Source organism: Phyllostomus discolor, chromosome 15, assembly GCF_004126475.2.
Source record: "Phyllostomus discolor isolate MPI-MPIP mPhyDis1 chromosome 15, mPhyDis1.pri.v3, whole genome shotgun sequence".
Taxonomy (NCBI): Eukaryota; Metazoa; Chordata; class Mammalia; order Chiroptera; family Phyllostomidae; genus Phyllostomus; species Phyllostomus discolor.
The window spans coordinates 26,721,296-26,737,001 of NC_040917.2; the positions used below are offsets into that span (position 1 = coordinate 26,721,296).

The following is a 15,706-nucleotide window of genomic DNA, read 5'->3' on the forward strand; positions in this document are numbered from 1 at the left end:
GACCTCACCACTTGCTGGGGAGCTCCGTGCTTCCTCGTGCAGGAAATGGACGGGTTGGACCAGACGGGACCGAGTGGCCACAAACTCGGATGCCTGCAACGTCGGGCAGGGAGGATGGTGACCAGGGCACACAGCCTTCCCAAAGGACACAGCTGCCACCAACTGCCTACTGCAGGCCGCAGAGCGTGTATGAACGACTGTGGCTTCTGCCAACTCAAGTCTTTTTTAAAACTTAGTTTTTTACTAAATGTGCTTATTACACACATGTAAGAGAAGTGACCACAGCTTAAGGAACACCCAGGCCCCCGCCATCTGGTCAGAGAGAACTAAGCCATGGTCCTGAGATGCCCCGGGATGTCCCTTGCCTCCTGCTCTTGCCTTCAGGGGCAACCGTATTTTCAGGATTAGCATTTCCTTTCCAAATCCTTACCACACGTGTGTCCTTACACTGTCATTAGTCCTGCAGATTTCTGAACTTCACGTAAATGCAACCAGACCCGCTATGTCCTGCCAGTTGCTCGTCCCTGCCACTGACTCCCACTGCTGAGCCGTGTTTCGTTGTGCGCAGCGGCCAGGACTGACCTGCCGCCGGGCAGCCTGGACGCTGGCTCGAGCGCAGTGTGTTGCCACTGCCTCCGGCTGCAAGGAGCTTCCCGACACAAGGAAGTCCTCAAGGGCAGTGGAGTTCTGGGTGTGGGCTGAGAGCCGTGCACGGACGGTGAAACAGTCCAGTGGGACGGAACCGGCACGTTTAAAACCGAAGTGATTTGGGGCGAACTTCAGATGCGCCTCGTGAGGTGTTTCACGACACGTTCGGAGGCTGCGCCCGTGTGCGTGTCGTCCGTGCACCGTGCGGCCCGGCCCCACCTCCGCCGTCCATGGCTGCTCCGCGTCTGCACGACGGTCAGGACTCCTGATCGTCCGACCTGGCAGTGGAACGGTTCGTCACTCTGGTTCTGACTGGCATTTCCCCGACTGCCACTTGAGGTTGAGAATCACCCCGTGTGTCGGCCAGGTTGGACTGTTTTTTTTAAAGGATCATTTCGTCCCCCAGCTGTATAAGCTCCACCTGGAAGGAGCTCCTCTTTGTCACCCACTAAGACGCCCTGCATTGGCTCAGAAGTGCCTGCCGGGGCGGCAGGGCGGTCACCCTGGGCCAAGGACAGCGGCAAAGGCACAGAAGAGCAGGGAATGACCTGCTCCTGATGGGACTCCCTTCAGCAAGGCCGTCCTCAGAGAACAGAACCTTAGAGCGACAGGGAGCAGACCCTCCATACTCGCAGGGACGCGTCCCAACAGAGATCCAGCTACTGTTAAAGGATACTGCAGCACAGTCACTGCAGCAGTCATTTCTCTAGTAAAACTGTGCAGTAGCAGAGAAAAACAAGGCTGCGCGGAGGAGCTGATGCTGAATTCAACAGGGCCCCTTCCTCGGCACACACGTGCCAACCCGCCAGTGCCTGGGGCTCAGATCCGTGCCTCGGCAGAACCCGAGGTGTTAGCCCCTCGGAGCTCCGTGCAGATAGCTTAGACCACGGGTGTTCAGTCTCGAATGCTGTCTCTGTACTTCCTTTTATTATCATCATAGTCTTTGCATCAAGATACATAGCAACAATAGCAGATTTCTTTTTAAAGCTTAGTATTAAATATTAAATATCTTTCCCCATTTTAATTTTACATCACTCTGCCAAAAAAAATTAAAACTCAACTCATCTGAAGCCTGGACACACTCCCACGATGAGCCGGGCTACACCCAAGCTGGTGACTGTCCTTGCCGTCCGTGGGTCCAGGCCCCAGGAAGCCGGGACCGGCGCACCATCATTTCTGAAAAGTGTGCTACAAAATGGGTGGCCTGTTCTAAGCCAGGTTACCAAGTAAGGACGGGGGTAAGGGGGGGCGCTGTCTTCCAGAAACAGGATTTCCAAGAGCCCCAGTCCGGCACTTTCCCCCAAAGTGGCTGGAGGAGGGCAGACTCTCAACGGGAGCTCCAGTGCTCTGTGCCGCCTCGCCGAGGAGGGGCTGCCCAGGGCCACGGCCAAGTGCACACCCCCTTCCTCGGTGAGGGGCCCGGAGAGTTGAGGCCCCCACCCCAGGGGGCTAGGGGGTGGGCCCAAGCCTGGATGGCACTGAATTTGCTAAGAGGTTTCTTCTAGAAACAGACAACTCGGACGCCTCTTCTTGCTTCAGCGAAGAAGTTATTTTTAAAAGCACTTGGGAAGTTCCCCTTTGGCCCCGGGGGGTGGGGATGGGGGGCTCAGAGGAGGGAGTCGTCGGTGCAGCCACCCTCCAGGCCGTAGCGGAACTCCTGGAGGTTGGATACCCCGTAGAAGTGGATGAAGGCCGCGGCCACCACCAGGACATGGAAAATCTGGTGCGACTGGAACTGTGGGGACAGGAGACAAGTCTCAGGAGGGATCGGAAATGAGGAGGGGAGAGCTCTCACCTTGTCCACTTTCTCCTTGAAGTTTCATTACTGTGGAAGGGATACTTTTGTTGTAGAAAGTTTTTTAAAGTCATGTCAGAAATACACCCAAACGTCCCTATTGGTTACCGCCGCCAGCTGCCTCACATTCATCCCTGCCCCCACACAGCACAGGGGCCCACTGCTCTCACTGCCCCTGACTCAGGCTTTCCGTGGGGCGCCGCTCCCGGACCACGGGGGTCGCCAGCAGCGTGCTCCTCACCCAGATGTCGAACTTCCCCGGGAAGAAGCGCTCGGGAATCCGGGCGGCGTAGAGGCCGGCTCCGGTGATGTACATCACGGCCATGAGGAAGAACCAGCCCATCTGGCCCACGGTGGTGGCCTTGACGAAGCCCTCGGCGATCGTGAAGTGCATGGTGGGCACGACGCCGCTCAGGCCCAGGCCCAGGAACACCCCTGCGCAGAGCAGACCCCAGGCCGTCAGGAGCGGGGCACACTCCCGCCCCGCTCCGGAGTGCGGACGTCTGTCCACAGCAACGGCCTTCTGTCCAGGGAGTGAGGCCGCATGGCGGAGAACAGGCTACAGGCCTCTCTCCCGCATCCAGGACGGGAAGGGGGCTGAGAGAGGGCTCACACAGACCCTGCCCTCTGAGCAGCACCAGGGCCAGTGCCTTGCAGTCTCGTCTGCTGAGAAGCCTGGGCAAAAAGAGCAGGCCCACACCCCTGACGGCCGACCTGGGGACAGGTGGCAAGGCTTCAGGCGGCCCTGAGGCAGAGGGGAGTGGACAGGTTTCCCAGGAGGAACATTAAGACCCATGGACCCGGGACTCTGACCTACTGAGCAGGGAGACCCCAGGGCAGAAGCTGTTGAGGCTGTGGGGGCAGACGAGTCAGAGGGAAGAACGGACGCCTGTCCCCACCACCACGCTGCACACGGCTGGGTGGCAGGGTGGCAGGGACCGCCGCCTCCGCCCTCGTAGACACCCTGGTGACCGCCCCGCGCCTGGCATGGGGCAGAGCTTGGTGCAGATTTAACTCCTTTACGTGAAGGATATGACGCGCCAGATCCTAAGCAATCTAAATAGGTCACTGGTGTGTTGCTGCAAGTTATAAAGCTTAAAACAAGGGCCTGCATGCGACAGCCCAAAGATGTTCGTGCTGTAGCTATGGCACTAGTGGTGACGAGTGTCCAAGCTCACACCAAGTCTCTGGTTCCCTCAGGAAACAGCTCAGGTGGCTCCAGTCCAACCCCCGGCCCGAGTGCCTAGGACTCGGGCCACTGAGAAGACCGTGCTGAGTGCGTCTTCCAACCCTCTCGAACCGAAGATGACAGCAGCTCACTGACAGTCTTGGTCATCATGAGTCCCACGGGCGTGCTACCAAATTAGCATACAAACTGAGGGACAGCGCGCTTTAAAACTCCACACTGCTCTGAGACTTCCAAACAGAACCAGGGCTTGAGTGGGGTCCCCCAACTGCCCACCTTAGGGCCCAAACTCGAGCCTGTCAGGGAGGGTCAAGGTCCCACACCTGTGAGGCTTACATGGCCACCCTACCCACCTGCCCTCGTCTGCCGGTGTTTAGGAGTGGCGAAGCGGTCCCACTGGGCCACGATGATGGCGGAGATGCCCAGGACGCAGACGATGGAGAGGTAGATGAGCCGCGGCTGTGGGGAGCAGTAGAAGGAGTAATAGAGCCAGGGCACAAAGCTCCCCATGATCAGCAGGGCGATCCCTGAATAATCCAGTCTGCAAAAGAGCCACGGAAACCGGGGCACATCAGTGGGGGGAACGAGGAGGTCCTGTCCGTTCTCACCTGGCCCACGTCTGACCGTCCCCAAGCCCCACCAAGGTCCAGCACTTCTCTTCGCGGTGGCAAAGCTTCTAAGAGTCCCGATCACAGAGCCTCGCCTGTCCCTTGGCCGTGACTAGCCGTGTCCCCCAGGGGGCCCTTCCACTCAGGAGTGGACTCAGGAGCTCTGGCACGACCCCGCTGGCTCCCAGCTCACGTTCAGGAAGGGCCCTGAGCATCCCCAGCTCCGACAGGCTGAGTTCTAGAAGCGAAACCCTCACACTGGGAGCAGCATGAAGGGCACTGTTCTGTCTCAGCTGACCCTCAAGTGATGAGAACAGCAACACCATTGCCTGCAACACCGACAACGAACAGAGCATACGGGGGCTCCAGGCTCAGGGCAGGGGACTGTGGGGCGCACCAGATGGCGGACACCTGGGGCGCCCAGCACCGTGTGGGCAGCGAAGGTAAGCTCCTCAGCTGCGGGCAGGAGCTCAGCAAACACGGCACGGGCCAGGCCACCACGGTCCCCACGCCCTGCCTAGCCCGGTCACACGGCCTCGGAGAGCAGCCCACTGCACCCACGTTGTACACCGCTAGTGCCACGCAGGTGGGAAACGCATCCCACACCGGGCTGCAGCTGTGGAGGAGGCCACACAGTCCGTTTCACGGAGGGTTTAAGAGAGGGGCCTCCTCACGCTATCGCGCCTGCGGCGCGGAAGGCCTGAGCTCTGCTGCGGCAGGGCGTCTGCAGGGTCCCCGGGGGCCCCAGGACCCAGTTGGCACTTGGATCACAGGACGCGACCGTGAGGCTGGGACTTTCCCCCCCAACGAAGGGCCTCTCACTCACTTGGAAAAAGTCCGGGAGACTTTCTCTGAGTGACAGTAGACGGTGTGAAAGAGCCAGGAGAAGCTGAGGCAGAGCACGGCGCCCAAGAAGAACATCCCGAAGACCACCTTCTCCTGCAGGGGGGCCATGAAGTACATGTTTGGCCTGAGCATGGTCAAGATCCCCAGAAAGAGAAACAGCACGAAACCTGGAGGAGGAAGAAGGGGACGTGTGCGTTTCGACAGGTGATAGTGTTAAATCGGAACTAAAATGACAGGTTTAGCTGTGAGAACTGCAGCCCCGAGATTCAGGAGAAAGTGGCACCAGTCACACAAACACTGGTGTTCTGGTTGGCGGGGCTCAGTGGATTGCACACTGGCCTGTGAACCAAAGGGTTGCTGGTTCGATTCCCAGTCAGGACGCCTGCCAAGGTTGCAGGCTGGGTCCCCCGCAGGGGATGCGCAAGAGGCAACCACATACTGAGGTTTCTCCCCGTTTCCCCCTTTCTCATAAACAAACAAACAACATCTTGAAAAAACAAACCACTGGCATGTAGCTGTGACTGTGGGGATTCACGGAAGGGGAGGGACATCTCCACGCCAGGCACTTCCTCCAGGGATCACAAGAACACCCAGGTCCACTTTCTCCTCCCGCTTCCAGTGCCCTCCCGCGGTCACCTTCACGGTCAGCGACCAAGAGTCTACCACGCTCACCGGCGATCTCGAGGCACAATGCCAGCTTCCAATCAGTCAGAACAACCGGGTTCCTCTTCCTTCCCGTGGCACTTGAGGAGGAAAAGAAGAGCACCCCCCAGGTCACTCACCGAGCAGATGGGTCCAGATGTTGCCGGTCTCCGTGTGGATGCGGAAGATGCTCCGGAAGCAGGCCCGGAAGGAGGGCATGGGGGGCCTGTGGCCGTGCAGCAGGTAGTCGTTGTCCTTCAGCCAGTCGGGGAGCACGTCGTATGGGATGACCCTCCAGCGGCCCTCCCAGACCTGCAATGGGCGGCCCTGAGCACTGCGGGCAGGGCCGCACTGGCCTGCTGGTGCGCGGGTGTTTCCGCGGCCCCCCACCCGCTGTTCGGGGGCCACTGCGCGTGCTCTCTGCGAGCGGGGCCCAGGGAGCACTGCCTTCCTGAGACAAGGGGCGGAGGAGGACGTCGGCAGACCCTGGATGGCTCGGGGAGCAGGGGGCGGGGATCAGCCTGGGCCCGGAGATCCAGGGCCCGGCATGGAGTGGCAGCTGCAGGGCCGGGGGACCTGGCCCCTTCCTAACGCCCTTTCCCGTGCCACGCCAGTTCACCTGGACATGCTAGCGGGAGCATGGCAGGGCCTCCTGTGAGCTGCTTGAAATCGCAAAATTAAGTAAACACAGTGAGTAAAAAGAAACGAATCACACACGTGGCATTTCACAACCCACAGCTCAGTCCTCACGGGCCCCTCCCCTCCGGAGGCCCTGGCTGCTCCCTGCTCGGCCTCCCCCACAGACGGGAGGGCCTCCCTGGGCGGAGACGATGCGTCTCCGGAGCAGGGTCCGCGGCCTGGGACAGCGGGCAGTGGGCCGGGCCAGGGGCAGAGAGAACTTGTCTTCCCTGTCGCTGGCCTGCAGCTACAGCTCCCCGTCCCCACACTCAGGAGCTCAGCAACACGCCACAGCAGGGTCAGAGTTGCGACTGTCACCAAGGGAGGCCACAGGGAGCCTCGCTCACGGGTTTCGCAGACGTCAGAATATCCCTTCTGTTCGTCACCACGTAGCTTACACGTTCCACTGAGCACGTTACAGCCTGCCGCTGACACGCGTTCCAGGAGCCCGCCCGGGAGGCCCCTTGGCTACACCACCTTTACGCTGACGACCGCCAGAGGGACCCACGTGTTCCGAACAACGCCTCACACGCCCGGCAGTAAAAGTCTGCCAGCCTTTCCCTGGATTCACTTCGCCTCAAGCAAAAACAAACTCCACACACAGGTCTTCGACCCGACGCAGGCCTGCCGGCTGGGACCCCAGCCAGGCCGCTGCCCCGCCCGCCCCGCCCAGGCAGAGCTCGCAGGCTGCACCTTGTACACGAACTCCTCCATCTTCTCCATCGCGTGGTGGGCCTGCAGGGGGAGCGTCAGGACCCGCACCTCCTCCTCCTCCTCCTGGGGCGCGGGGCATGCTTGCTCTTCCTCAGCCTACATCCAGAAACAAGCACAGACAACCCTAGCTGTCGGCACCACCTCGGACCAGACGCATCCAGGGAAACCGGGCTCAGTGCCTTGTGCCTGGCTCTCTGCTGCCACGGGGCCTGGGGCCTCTCCTCTGAGGGCACGGCAGGCAGTCAGCGCCCACGCTCGTCCAGGGCCACTGACACCGTGTGCGTGCCACAGGGGGGGAAACAGGGTTAGCACAGCAGCCCTCAAAGCTCTCCGGGTCCGAGTGCCCTCCCCGCCCCTGTCTCTACAACAGTGGTTCTCAACTCCCCCCGACCTCCGACCTCCCCGCCACACCCATCTCAGAGAGCCGCTGCCCCTGGGCCTGCCTGGGGAGTGACATCTGCAGCCCAGCAGCTCTGCTTCCGCAGGGAACAGCCCAGACACAGTGCACCCGGGGGAGCATTGCCCACTGCGGGGACTCCCTCCATCCCCAGACCCTGAGCCACGGGGGACAGCCCCGCACTTCAGCTCCTCCCCGGTTGCCTTCTCTCTCTCCTGTTGACAGTCCCCAGTGGCAAACGTGGTCCCCTCTCCAACTCCAGGACACACACTCCTGCTTGCCCCGCCCCAAGAGCCACCCTCTCTCGTCCTCAGGGACAGAGTCCTCGGTGCTGGTCAGGGTGGCAACGTGACTCAGGCCCCCAGAAAAGGCTGCCCAACCCCCGCCGCAGCTCCGTGTGACCAGTGACGAGGCCTGGCCCCGGGGACGGCAATGGGCGGAAATGACAGTGCCACGAGACACTTCCCCTTTCTCCACTGTGGCGGCCGGTGTGTGGGCGTGATGGGCGACACTGCGAGGGCAGGAGCAGCGAGACGGGCACACGCCAGTGGCATAGGCCCGGCCTGGTTCCGGGCAGAATTCTTCATGGGAGAGACTCCCATCTCGGCAGGCACCAGAGACTTGTCTGTTGCACGAAGCTGGACCTCACCCTAACTGCGTCATCCACTCATCCAGATGTCTGCTGGTCACTTGGTGGACCTCAGGCCTTGTGGTGAGCACCGGGGCCTCAGAGATGACAGTGGAAAGAGACCCACGGGAGAGAAGGTGCTTATCCTACCGCTTGAGGAGACTGCCACGAGGACGCCCGGGGCACTCTGACCCCTCTTGGGGGGAGGAGCCAAGACCCTGAACAGTGCAGACGCAGGGATTCTGACCGTGGGAGCGACTCCTGGGGAGACAACTTACTTTGGTGGGGTTGGCGATGCCCCGTTTGCCCTTCTCTTCCAGCAGGGGTCCCAGTTCCGCCAGCTCCACCGTGTCCGTTTCCCTGGTGCTGGCAGGGGCCCCGCTGCCCTGGGCCCCCCCAGGTGCTTTGTGAGAAGACATCTAGCTGGCCCCTCAACGCCCTGCAGCTTCAGCCTGGGGAAAGGCTGGGTGTCTCGGACCGGGAGGCAGAGGTCTCCCTGTGACGGTGGACACTGAAAACAAACACAAACGTGAAGGGCGATGACGATTGTCCCTCTCACAGCTCCATCTCCTCCAGGCAAACCCGCCTGAGACACTAGCCAATCAACTCACGCCCTGTCTCCTGCTCTACAGGCTGATTAATTGCTACAGTGGAACCCACCCCTTCTTCCCCCACTCTAATACCGCCCTTACTCAGAACCCACTAACCTCACAGATCAGGCTCAAAACATAATGCCTGGCTGCTTGCCCTCAAAGCATCTGTGGTTTTTGTACCAAACTGTCGCCACAGAAAAACAGCTTTCCACCTCAACCCCCTCCCCTGGGTACGGAGCCCGTTTCGTGCGAAGAAACAGCCCATCATTCCCAAAGCTGTTCTGTCCAAGAAACGGCTGACTTTGAGGTTGTGGAGCAGAAGCATGAGGTCAACAGCTGGCGGTGACCACCAGACCTCCCATGCTTACAAAGGAAGTATGTGCCGGCCGAGCTCGGCTGGGTTTATCCACGAGCACCGACAAGCATGCCCTGCGAGCAGAGGAGCCCACGGTGGCCTAGAGGCCCAGTGGCCCAGCTCTCCACAAGGCCTACTAGTCCTGGTGCAGGGCCAGAGCCCGGGTTCGATGCCCGGAGAACAAGCTTCCTCACAGTCTCCCAGGAGTAGCCAGTAACTCACCTGGAAACAGGAAGCTGCAGACGGGGGTAGTCCCGCCCTCTGCCACGCACACACCCCTCAAACAACCTGCTCGGCAAGGGCCTTGCCAGCCGCCGCAGGCCCCCGCCTAAGCTCCACTCAAGCTAGTTCTCTGGAAACCAGAGACAGGCACACAGGTCCCCTGGGGGAACTGCAGAATCCCGGACCTGGGTCTCCCAGGAAAAGCCTCAAACTCTCCAGGTTTGTCCTGCATTGGATTTCAGGTGGTGTCTTAATCAGGCCTCAGGGAGATGAAAGTAACGCTGAAAAGTGCCCCAAGATCTCCAGTCTTGTAAATGAGTAGTGTTTTTCCTCCCAGGAACAAAGAAGTTTACTGCTCACAGCAACAGCAGCGGCCAGAATATTAGCATTTCCTCGCACCGGTCACCTGAGTCCCCACGGCCGCAGAGTGAGCAGAGAGGGCGGGGACGCCTGCACCCGTAGGGAGCCGCCGGGACTGCAGCTCAGGGCCCAGGCCTCCATCAGGGGCACGAGCTGACCCTGCGCCCGAGGGACGCACCTCTCATGGCTGTTCTCCACACAGCGTCTTCACAGACATCTCTGCCGTCTTCTACCAGCTCTCTCTTTTAAAGTCCAAGAGTGACCCCACTTTCTTCCCAGGGATTGTAACCGGGCTTCCGTAGCAGGAAGGCTGCTCCCTCAAGGTTCCCAAGTCAGGCTGCGCTCCACTCCCAAGCAGAGCTGAAAGCAACAGGCGGATACAGTCCAAGAGAGCAGGCCAGAGCCCGCTCTGCGGCTGCCCCTGCGTGGTGTCCACCGTGCCAGCCGGACAAGCCGGGGGCGTGAGGCTGACGACGACTGAGACCAGGAGACGGGAGGCGCCCAAGGGCCTCGGGGGAGAGGCAGTCCCCGGGAGGGGCGCTGGGCAGTCCCACTCAGCAGGCTGACTGCGGAACACGCTTCCTCAGAGGAAGTGCTGCCGGGTCTGCGGTGCTGGTAAGAGGCGGCTGTGCTGGAGAGAGATGTAAACAGCTCGGGCGTTTGGAGAACTCAGTCCCAAAGGGGGAAACGCTGGAGCTCAGCACACTGAGGCCAGTGCTCCAGAGGGTCAGGCTCCGGGACCAGGCAGCACAGAGGCAACAGAGGGGCGCACACCCCGGCCTGGGTTCCGGTCAGAGCACACATTTCCAAATGGATGAGCGGGTGGCACCCCAGCCAGCAAGAACGTCCCTTGGTCCCTCGTCCCTCGCTGGGGGTCGCGCACTTTCTTGTGCTCGTGGGACTTCCTCCTCACTCAACGCCTGACACGTGTGCTTGGTGCCCACCCGCGGCAGGCGAAGGCCTGTGCCAGACGCAACAGTGAGCCCGTGAGGTCGCTGTCTTTCAAGAGCCCTCAAAGGTAGCGTGTGGTGTGTGCAAAGTCCGCGGCAGCCTCGCTGCTCCAGGGTGGCAGTGGACAGGGAGGGCCCTAGACTACAACGGCCGCCCACTGGGTTCAGGTATGTTGGGTGCTGTAACTGCCCCACCAGAGGCAAGGAGAGTAATACAGAGACTTTTGGTTGGGTGGTTAGAGCCAGATGCAGGGCCCACCTCGGTGGTGATCCCTTGGCCTGAAAAGCTTCTGTGCCCTCAAGCCAAGCATCCACTTAAGGTGACCCTGGCCTCTTGGTCGTGGTCAAAGTCTCCTCCCTTTCCATCCAAATCACTTTCTTTTTTTTTTTAAAGATTGTATTTATTTATTTTCAGAGAGGGAAGGGAGGGAGAAAGAGAGAGAGGAGAGAGGGAGATGGAGAGAAAGGTGGGGGGGGGGGGGAGAGAGAGAGAGAGAGAGAGAGAGAGAGAAACATCAATGTGCGGTTGCTGGGGGTCACGGCCTGCAACCCAGGCGTGTGCCCTGACTGGGAATTGAACCTGCGACACTTTGGTTCGCAGTCTGAGCTCAATCCACTGAGCTACGCTAGCCAGGGCCAAATCACTTTCTGATTCTTCTGATTCCCTCCAGCTTCCCTATCACAGGCTCCCACACCCCTTCCCTGGCACTGCGTCCTAGACTCAGACTCACCAAACCTAACACCCTAGTTAACTCACAAACCGGCCATCAGCTGCAACTCATCACACAAGTTATGTCATCATGTTGAGCAAAGTCCGTTGTGCACCTCGGTCCTCAGAGAAACAGGAAAGGGAGAGAGGGGTCAGAGGCAAGAAGGAAGAGCAAGCTCTGCGAGGACCTGAAAACACAATTCCTGGCAGGGCAGGCCGCTCACAAACACTGGAGAGTTTTACAAGCGTTTCAGTCTTTATGACATAAAATCAGCACACACCCCTAAGACTGATTCTGGGCACACTGAGGAGAGCCAAATGCACTTCAACCGTCTGTATCCTTTTCACAGCAAACACATCCCCTCTCAAACTCACCACACCAAAAGGGGCAAATTAAAATTGGGCCAAACTCCACGGAGTGCATTTTTGATGGGATTTCTTCAATCCCAGCTATTAAGTCTTTACCACTAAGCTTTCTAACCGGATAAACCTATTTTAGAGAATAGAGCCGTGGAGGCAGGGAGGTGTTTGTGCTCCTATAAATAAGACAATCCTGGGCCAAGCCAGTCAAGGACTGATCATTACTCACCAGCCAGCCAGCTGCATGTTTTTGAGACATTTATTCTTTGAACCAGTTCCCAAGTTTTCCAGGCTGGAGCACACTCCTTCCCTGACGTCTAGGCACAACAAAGCTTCTAGAAGTTTCCCATCTGGGGTCCCTGGACCCTTGGAGAGCCCATGGGTAGGCTCGATCTATGTCTACCGGACTCACACTGTGTTGAAGCAAGCCTGACCTAGCAGTAAAGACAGAACACAGCCATCTTCTCCTCCAGACAGCCTCTCCTAGAGACGGTGGCTCCTTGGCACTGCTGGCAAAAGTGAGTCCAGGCAAAGGCCTAAGTTTGACAATTACCAAACTCCAGCCACAGGGCCTCAGCTTGGCTGCCTGATACTAAGTCACTGACCTAAGAGTCTGGAGTGGAAAATCAGGAGCCAATGTCCTTTGTAGCTCTTCTCTAGTTAAAGCAGTCCCACCAGAAGTCTTTCTGGCTCAAGACAGGTAAGCTTCTCAAATTCCATATATATATATATATATATATATATATATAAAAGTAAACGGCATACAGAAACCTGAAGGAGTTTTATGCCAGTCCCTGTTTTTAATACCTGGCTGTCAAGTACACTGTGGAGCTACACGGTCACTAGTCACAGAACACGGTGACCACTTCCCCCTGTGTCCCAGGAGCACCTATGAAACACAGCAAGCAATCACTTAGAACTGGTTTGTCCAGAGGGCACACTCAGGGACCTTTCAGTTGGAGACAGCTACAGATTTTAGAAACAATGATCACGCCCCCAACGCTTCCGAGAACAAAAACAGAATCAACTTTGAGCCTAACGAGAGGCACCAGGTCTGGGGTGGGGCGTGACATTAGGGACCAACGGATGTTAAAGCAAAACGTAACAATGACTTCAATGAGGACCAGCACCAGAAAACCCAGCGTACTGAGTCAAGCCCCTGGGTTCACCGAGGACTGCTGGGTCTGCCGCGTGGACACAAGTAGCTGGGACAGGACGTGTCAGGACCGTCAGCCTGACTTCACGGTCCAAGAAGCAGAGACCTCCTGGGGAAACAGAGAACAAGCTTGCTGCTTTGGAAAGAAATGCGATTCTTTTGTTTCTGTTCTTTCCTTTCCTTGCTTTTTTCTTTCCCTTTTAAATTTTTTCCTCCCACTTTTCCACAAAGGATTCCTGGGCAGGTAAAATGAAGGCACTGAAGACGGCCTGAAAACTGACGTGCATCTAGGGTGGTGCACCGCATCCATTGGCAACGCATTAGTGCTGCCTCCTAATACCTGCCCAAGTCTTTCCTACAGGCAGGCGAAGTGATGAATGTTTTCAATCTTTGGGAATCATACAGTCTCTAAGCCACAGAGAACAAGATGCTTTCAGGTTTGACTCTGCAACTAGGTGCAGTGGAGGCACTCCAAGACGGACCTTCACAGGTAGCACACCAGCTCGGAGGACAGATTCCCCAAGTACCAACCACTACTCGGGGACAAGCTGCTCCCAGGATAAAGAAACCGAGTGGCTGCGGCAGCAAACTGCTATCTGACACTGCCATCTGTTCAGCACACCCAGTCTGCATTCCTCCGACTGGGCAGATGCCCTGAAAACACAAGGAACAGCAGCTGCACCGTCACAGGCGACCCAACTCCAACCCAGAGAGCAAAGCAGTGAACTGACCCCACCGTTTCGTTCCAGCGCTCACTCGATTTAAGGTGGCAGGTTAAATAAGCCCCTGCTGTTTCCTAGCGTGTCTTCTCACTACCGGGGGAAATACTACGGTTAATCCAGAAAAGTACTAAGTAGGCCTCCTATTGCTGCTCCCATACCTGCTCCTGTAGAAACTGAAACGTGCCTCCTCCGTTTCCCACCGCCTAGGAGGCAAGAGAAACTGAGAGAAAGCACACATCTGCCTCAAACATAAGATGGCATACGTCAATGTGAGATTTCCGAAGAATGAAACTTCGTTTTCGCCAAAGTAATTTACATTTTGCTCACGTTTCAGCGTGGAGGGTTAACTTAATTAAAGGTAAACTGTCCACTGAGCTTCCCTTTTCCAACATCAAGGTGTGGGCACTGTCTTGATCGGGGAACCCTGGAACTCCCTAGGCTGGAGTTCCCCGTCGCGGCAGGCGGCCCTGCGACCCTGGCCCGCAACCCCTGCCCAACTCCCGCTTCCCATTTGCCTCGCGCGGCGGCCTGGCGACCAGGCTTAGCTCTGGACCTGGCCCGTGTCGGGCCAGAGCCTGAATCCAGACTTCTCACCCCCGCGGGGCTGGGGAGACACGCACTCACCAGGACCCTGGCAGCTGGGGAAAGCTGGGGTACTGGTAGCCCATCCGCCCTTAAGTGGCTTTTGAGGTCGCCTCGGAGGCGGCGCGCAGTGGGAGGGGCCGGAAATGTTTACAACGCGGACCGCAGAGAACCGGGAGACGCGGCCCTCTCCACATCGGGGGCGGGGGGGGGGTGTCTCGGACCTTCCGGACGCCCCCGCCGCAGGACTGGGCCGACCCGCCCCGGGTTCGGCGCTCGACCGACCCACGCCAATCACTCGCCGCAGGAGCCCCGGAAACTTACCGCCGGGTGACAGGCTCAACTGGGGGCCGCAGACCCACCGCTACATCCCGCAGCGCGGCAGGAGGCCCGCGGCCAGCGGCCCCGATATTGACGATCTCCGCGCCGGAAGGGGCGCCGACACACGACGTCACCGCTGCGTCCCGACCCCGCACCCGGAGCTCCCGCCCCCTCACACCGGCCAATCGCAGGCCCGCCTCTCCAGGCCACGCCCCTCGCCGACTCCAATCCAGAGCTCCACCTGCTCGGCCGCGTGCGGGCCACGCCCACAGTCGCACCCCCGGGCTCGAGGGGGCGAGGGCGCCTGGGGGAATTGGGCTGAGCCCGCGGCGGACGGCCGAGCCTCGCACCACGCCCCTGTCCTCTGGGCGCACGCGATCTCCGACCAGCGCCGGCCGTTTGATCATCCGAAGACTCCGCCCCTCTTCGGCCCTGCCCACAAGTATTTACTGAGTCCGCCCGTGCGAGGTACCGGGCCAGCCCTCAGTTCGCCTCCCGTTATTTCTGGTCACGGACGGCGAACTGCTTCTCCTTAGTCTTGCTCGAGAACTCCCTGCCCCAGCCCTTGCTCCCGCACTGCAGTCTGAGCGCACGGCCGGGGAACAGGTGGTGAGAAGTGGCTGGAGGGGCCCCTTTCTCGGTTCGAGGGGGGCGGGGCGCCGCGGTGCATAGCTGGTGCTATTCTAGATGCAGAGATGCCTCGAGGTGGCGGGGGGGGGGGGGGGGGGTTAATTCTCTGTGCTGGTCCCCGAGAGAACTGGGCTCTGGAGTCGCGGACCCGGGCTTCCGCCGGGCCAGCCTAAACTCTCCAGCACTTACTGTACCCCTCCCTCCAAACGACGACGACCTTTTAAAACTTTGAGGGGAAGTGCTACTGCAGTGGGTTGAGGTAGTTTAGGCAGGCTTAGTATGGAGCCAGACAATGGCAGACGCTTCATAAATGTTAGCAGTCACGTGCTGCCCATTGTATAAAACCGCCAGGAACCTTCACTGACCACAGAGCTGCCTTTATTTTCTTCAGTGGGACTAGCTGTATGATCTTTGGCAAATCCTCAATCTTAGACTCAGGATTATTGTAAGGATTACATTTGGAGGCTTTGGCACAGTGCCTGGTCCATGGCTGCTAACTCAGCGATCTTCTTTTCTTCCCCTACCTCTGCATCTTCACCCCATCCGTATCTTGCCATTTCTATAGTATTAATCACACTGGGATTAGTTATCACATGTCTACATC

At 58.9% G+C, this 15,706-nt stretch overlaps 1 protein-coding gene across 4 annotated transcripts; it reads right to left on the bottom strand.

Moving 5' to 3' along the window:
* Positions 1-1,550: 1,550 nt before the first annotated feature.
* ADIPOR1 (adiponectin receptor 1) lies at positions 1,551-14,632 on the bottom strand. 4 transcript variants are annotated; one of them, XM_028531318.2, is made up of 8 exons: positions 14,476-14,632; positions 8,421-8,653; positions 7,097-7,213; positions 5,866-6,037; positions 5,064-5,250; positions 3,983-4,170; positions 2,685-2,878; positions 1,551-2,383 (listed from the first exon to the last, which is right to left on the bottom strand). In XM_028531318.2, exons 2-8 carry the CDS (start codon positions 8,559-8,561, stop codon positions 2,255-2,257), a joined length of 1,128 nt encoding a protein of 375 aa, XP_028387119.1. In that variant the 5' UTR covers positions 8,562-8,653; positions 14,476-14,632; the 3' UTR covers positions 1,551-2,254. The 4 variants fall into 4 exon arrangements, with proteins under 4 accessions (XP_028387119.1, XP_035871927.1, XP_035871928.1 ...); XM_036016034.1 differs by having other exon boundaries at positions 8,421-8,638; positions 14,476-14,626; XM_036016035.1 differs by lacking the exon at positions 14,476-14,632 and adding an exon at positions 14,194-14,322.
* Positions 14,633-15,706: the final 1,074 nt, after the last annotated feature.

What these genes read in the sequence shown, in the direction of transcription:
- ADIPOR1 (XM_028531318.2), bottom strand. Translation starts at nt 8,561, where the DNA reads ATGTCTTCTCACAAAGCACCTGGGGGGGCCCAGGGCAGCGGGGCCCCT. An exon ending in GCATCGCCAACCCCACCAAA is followed by an intron (nt 7,214 to 8,420) that starts GTAAGTTGTCTC and finishes TTCTGGATGTAG; the next exon opens with GCTGAGGAAGAGCAAGCATG. An exon ending in GTCTCCCGGACTTTTTCCAA is followed by an intron (nt 4,171 to 5,063) that starts GTGAGTGAGAGG and finishes GCTCTTTTGCAG; the next exon opens with ACTGGATTATTCAGGGATCG.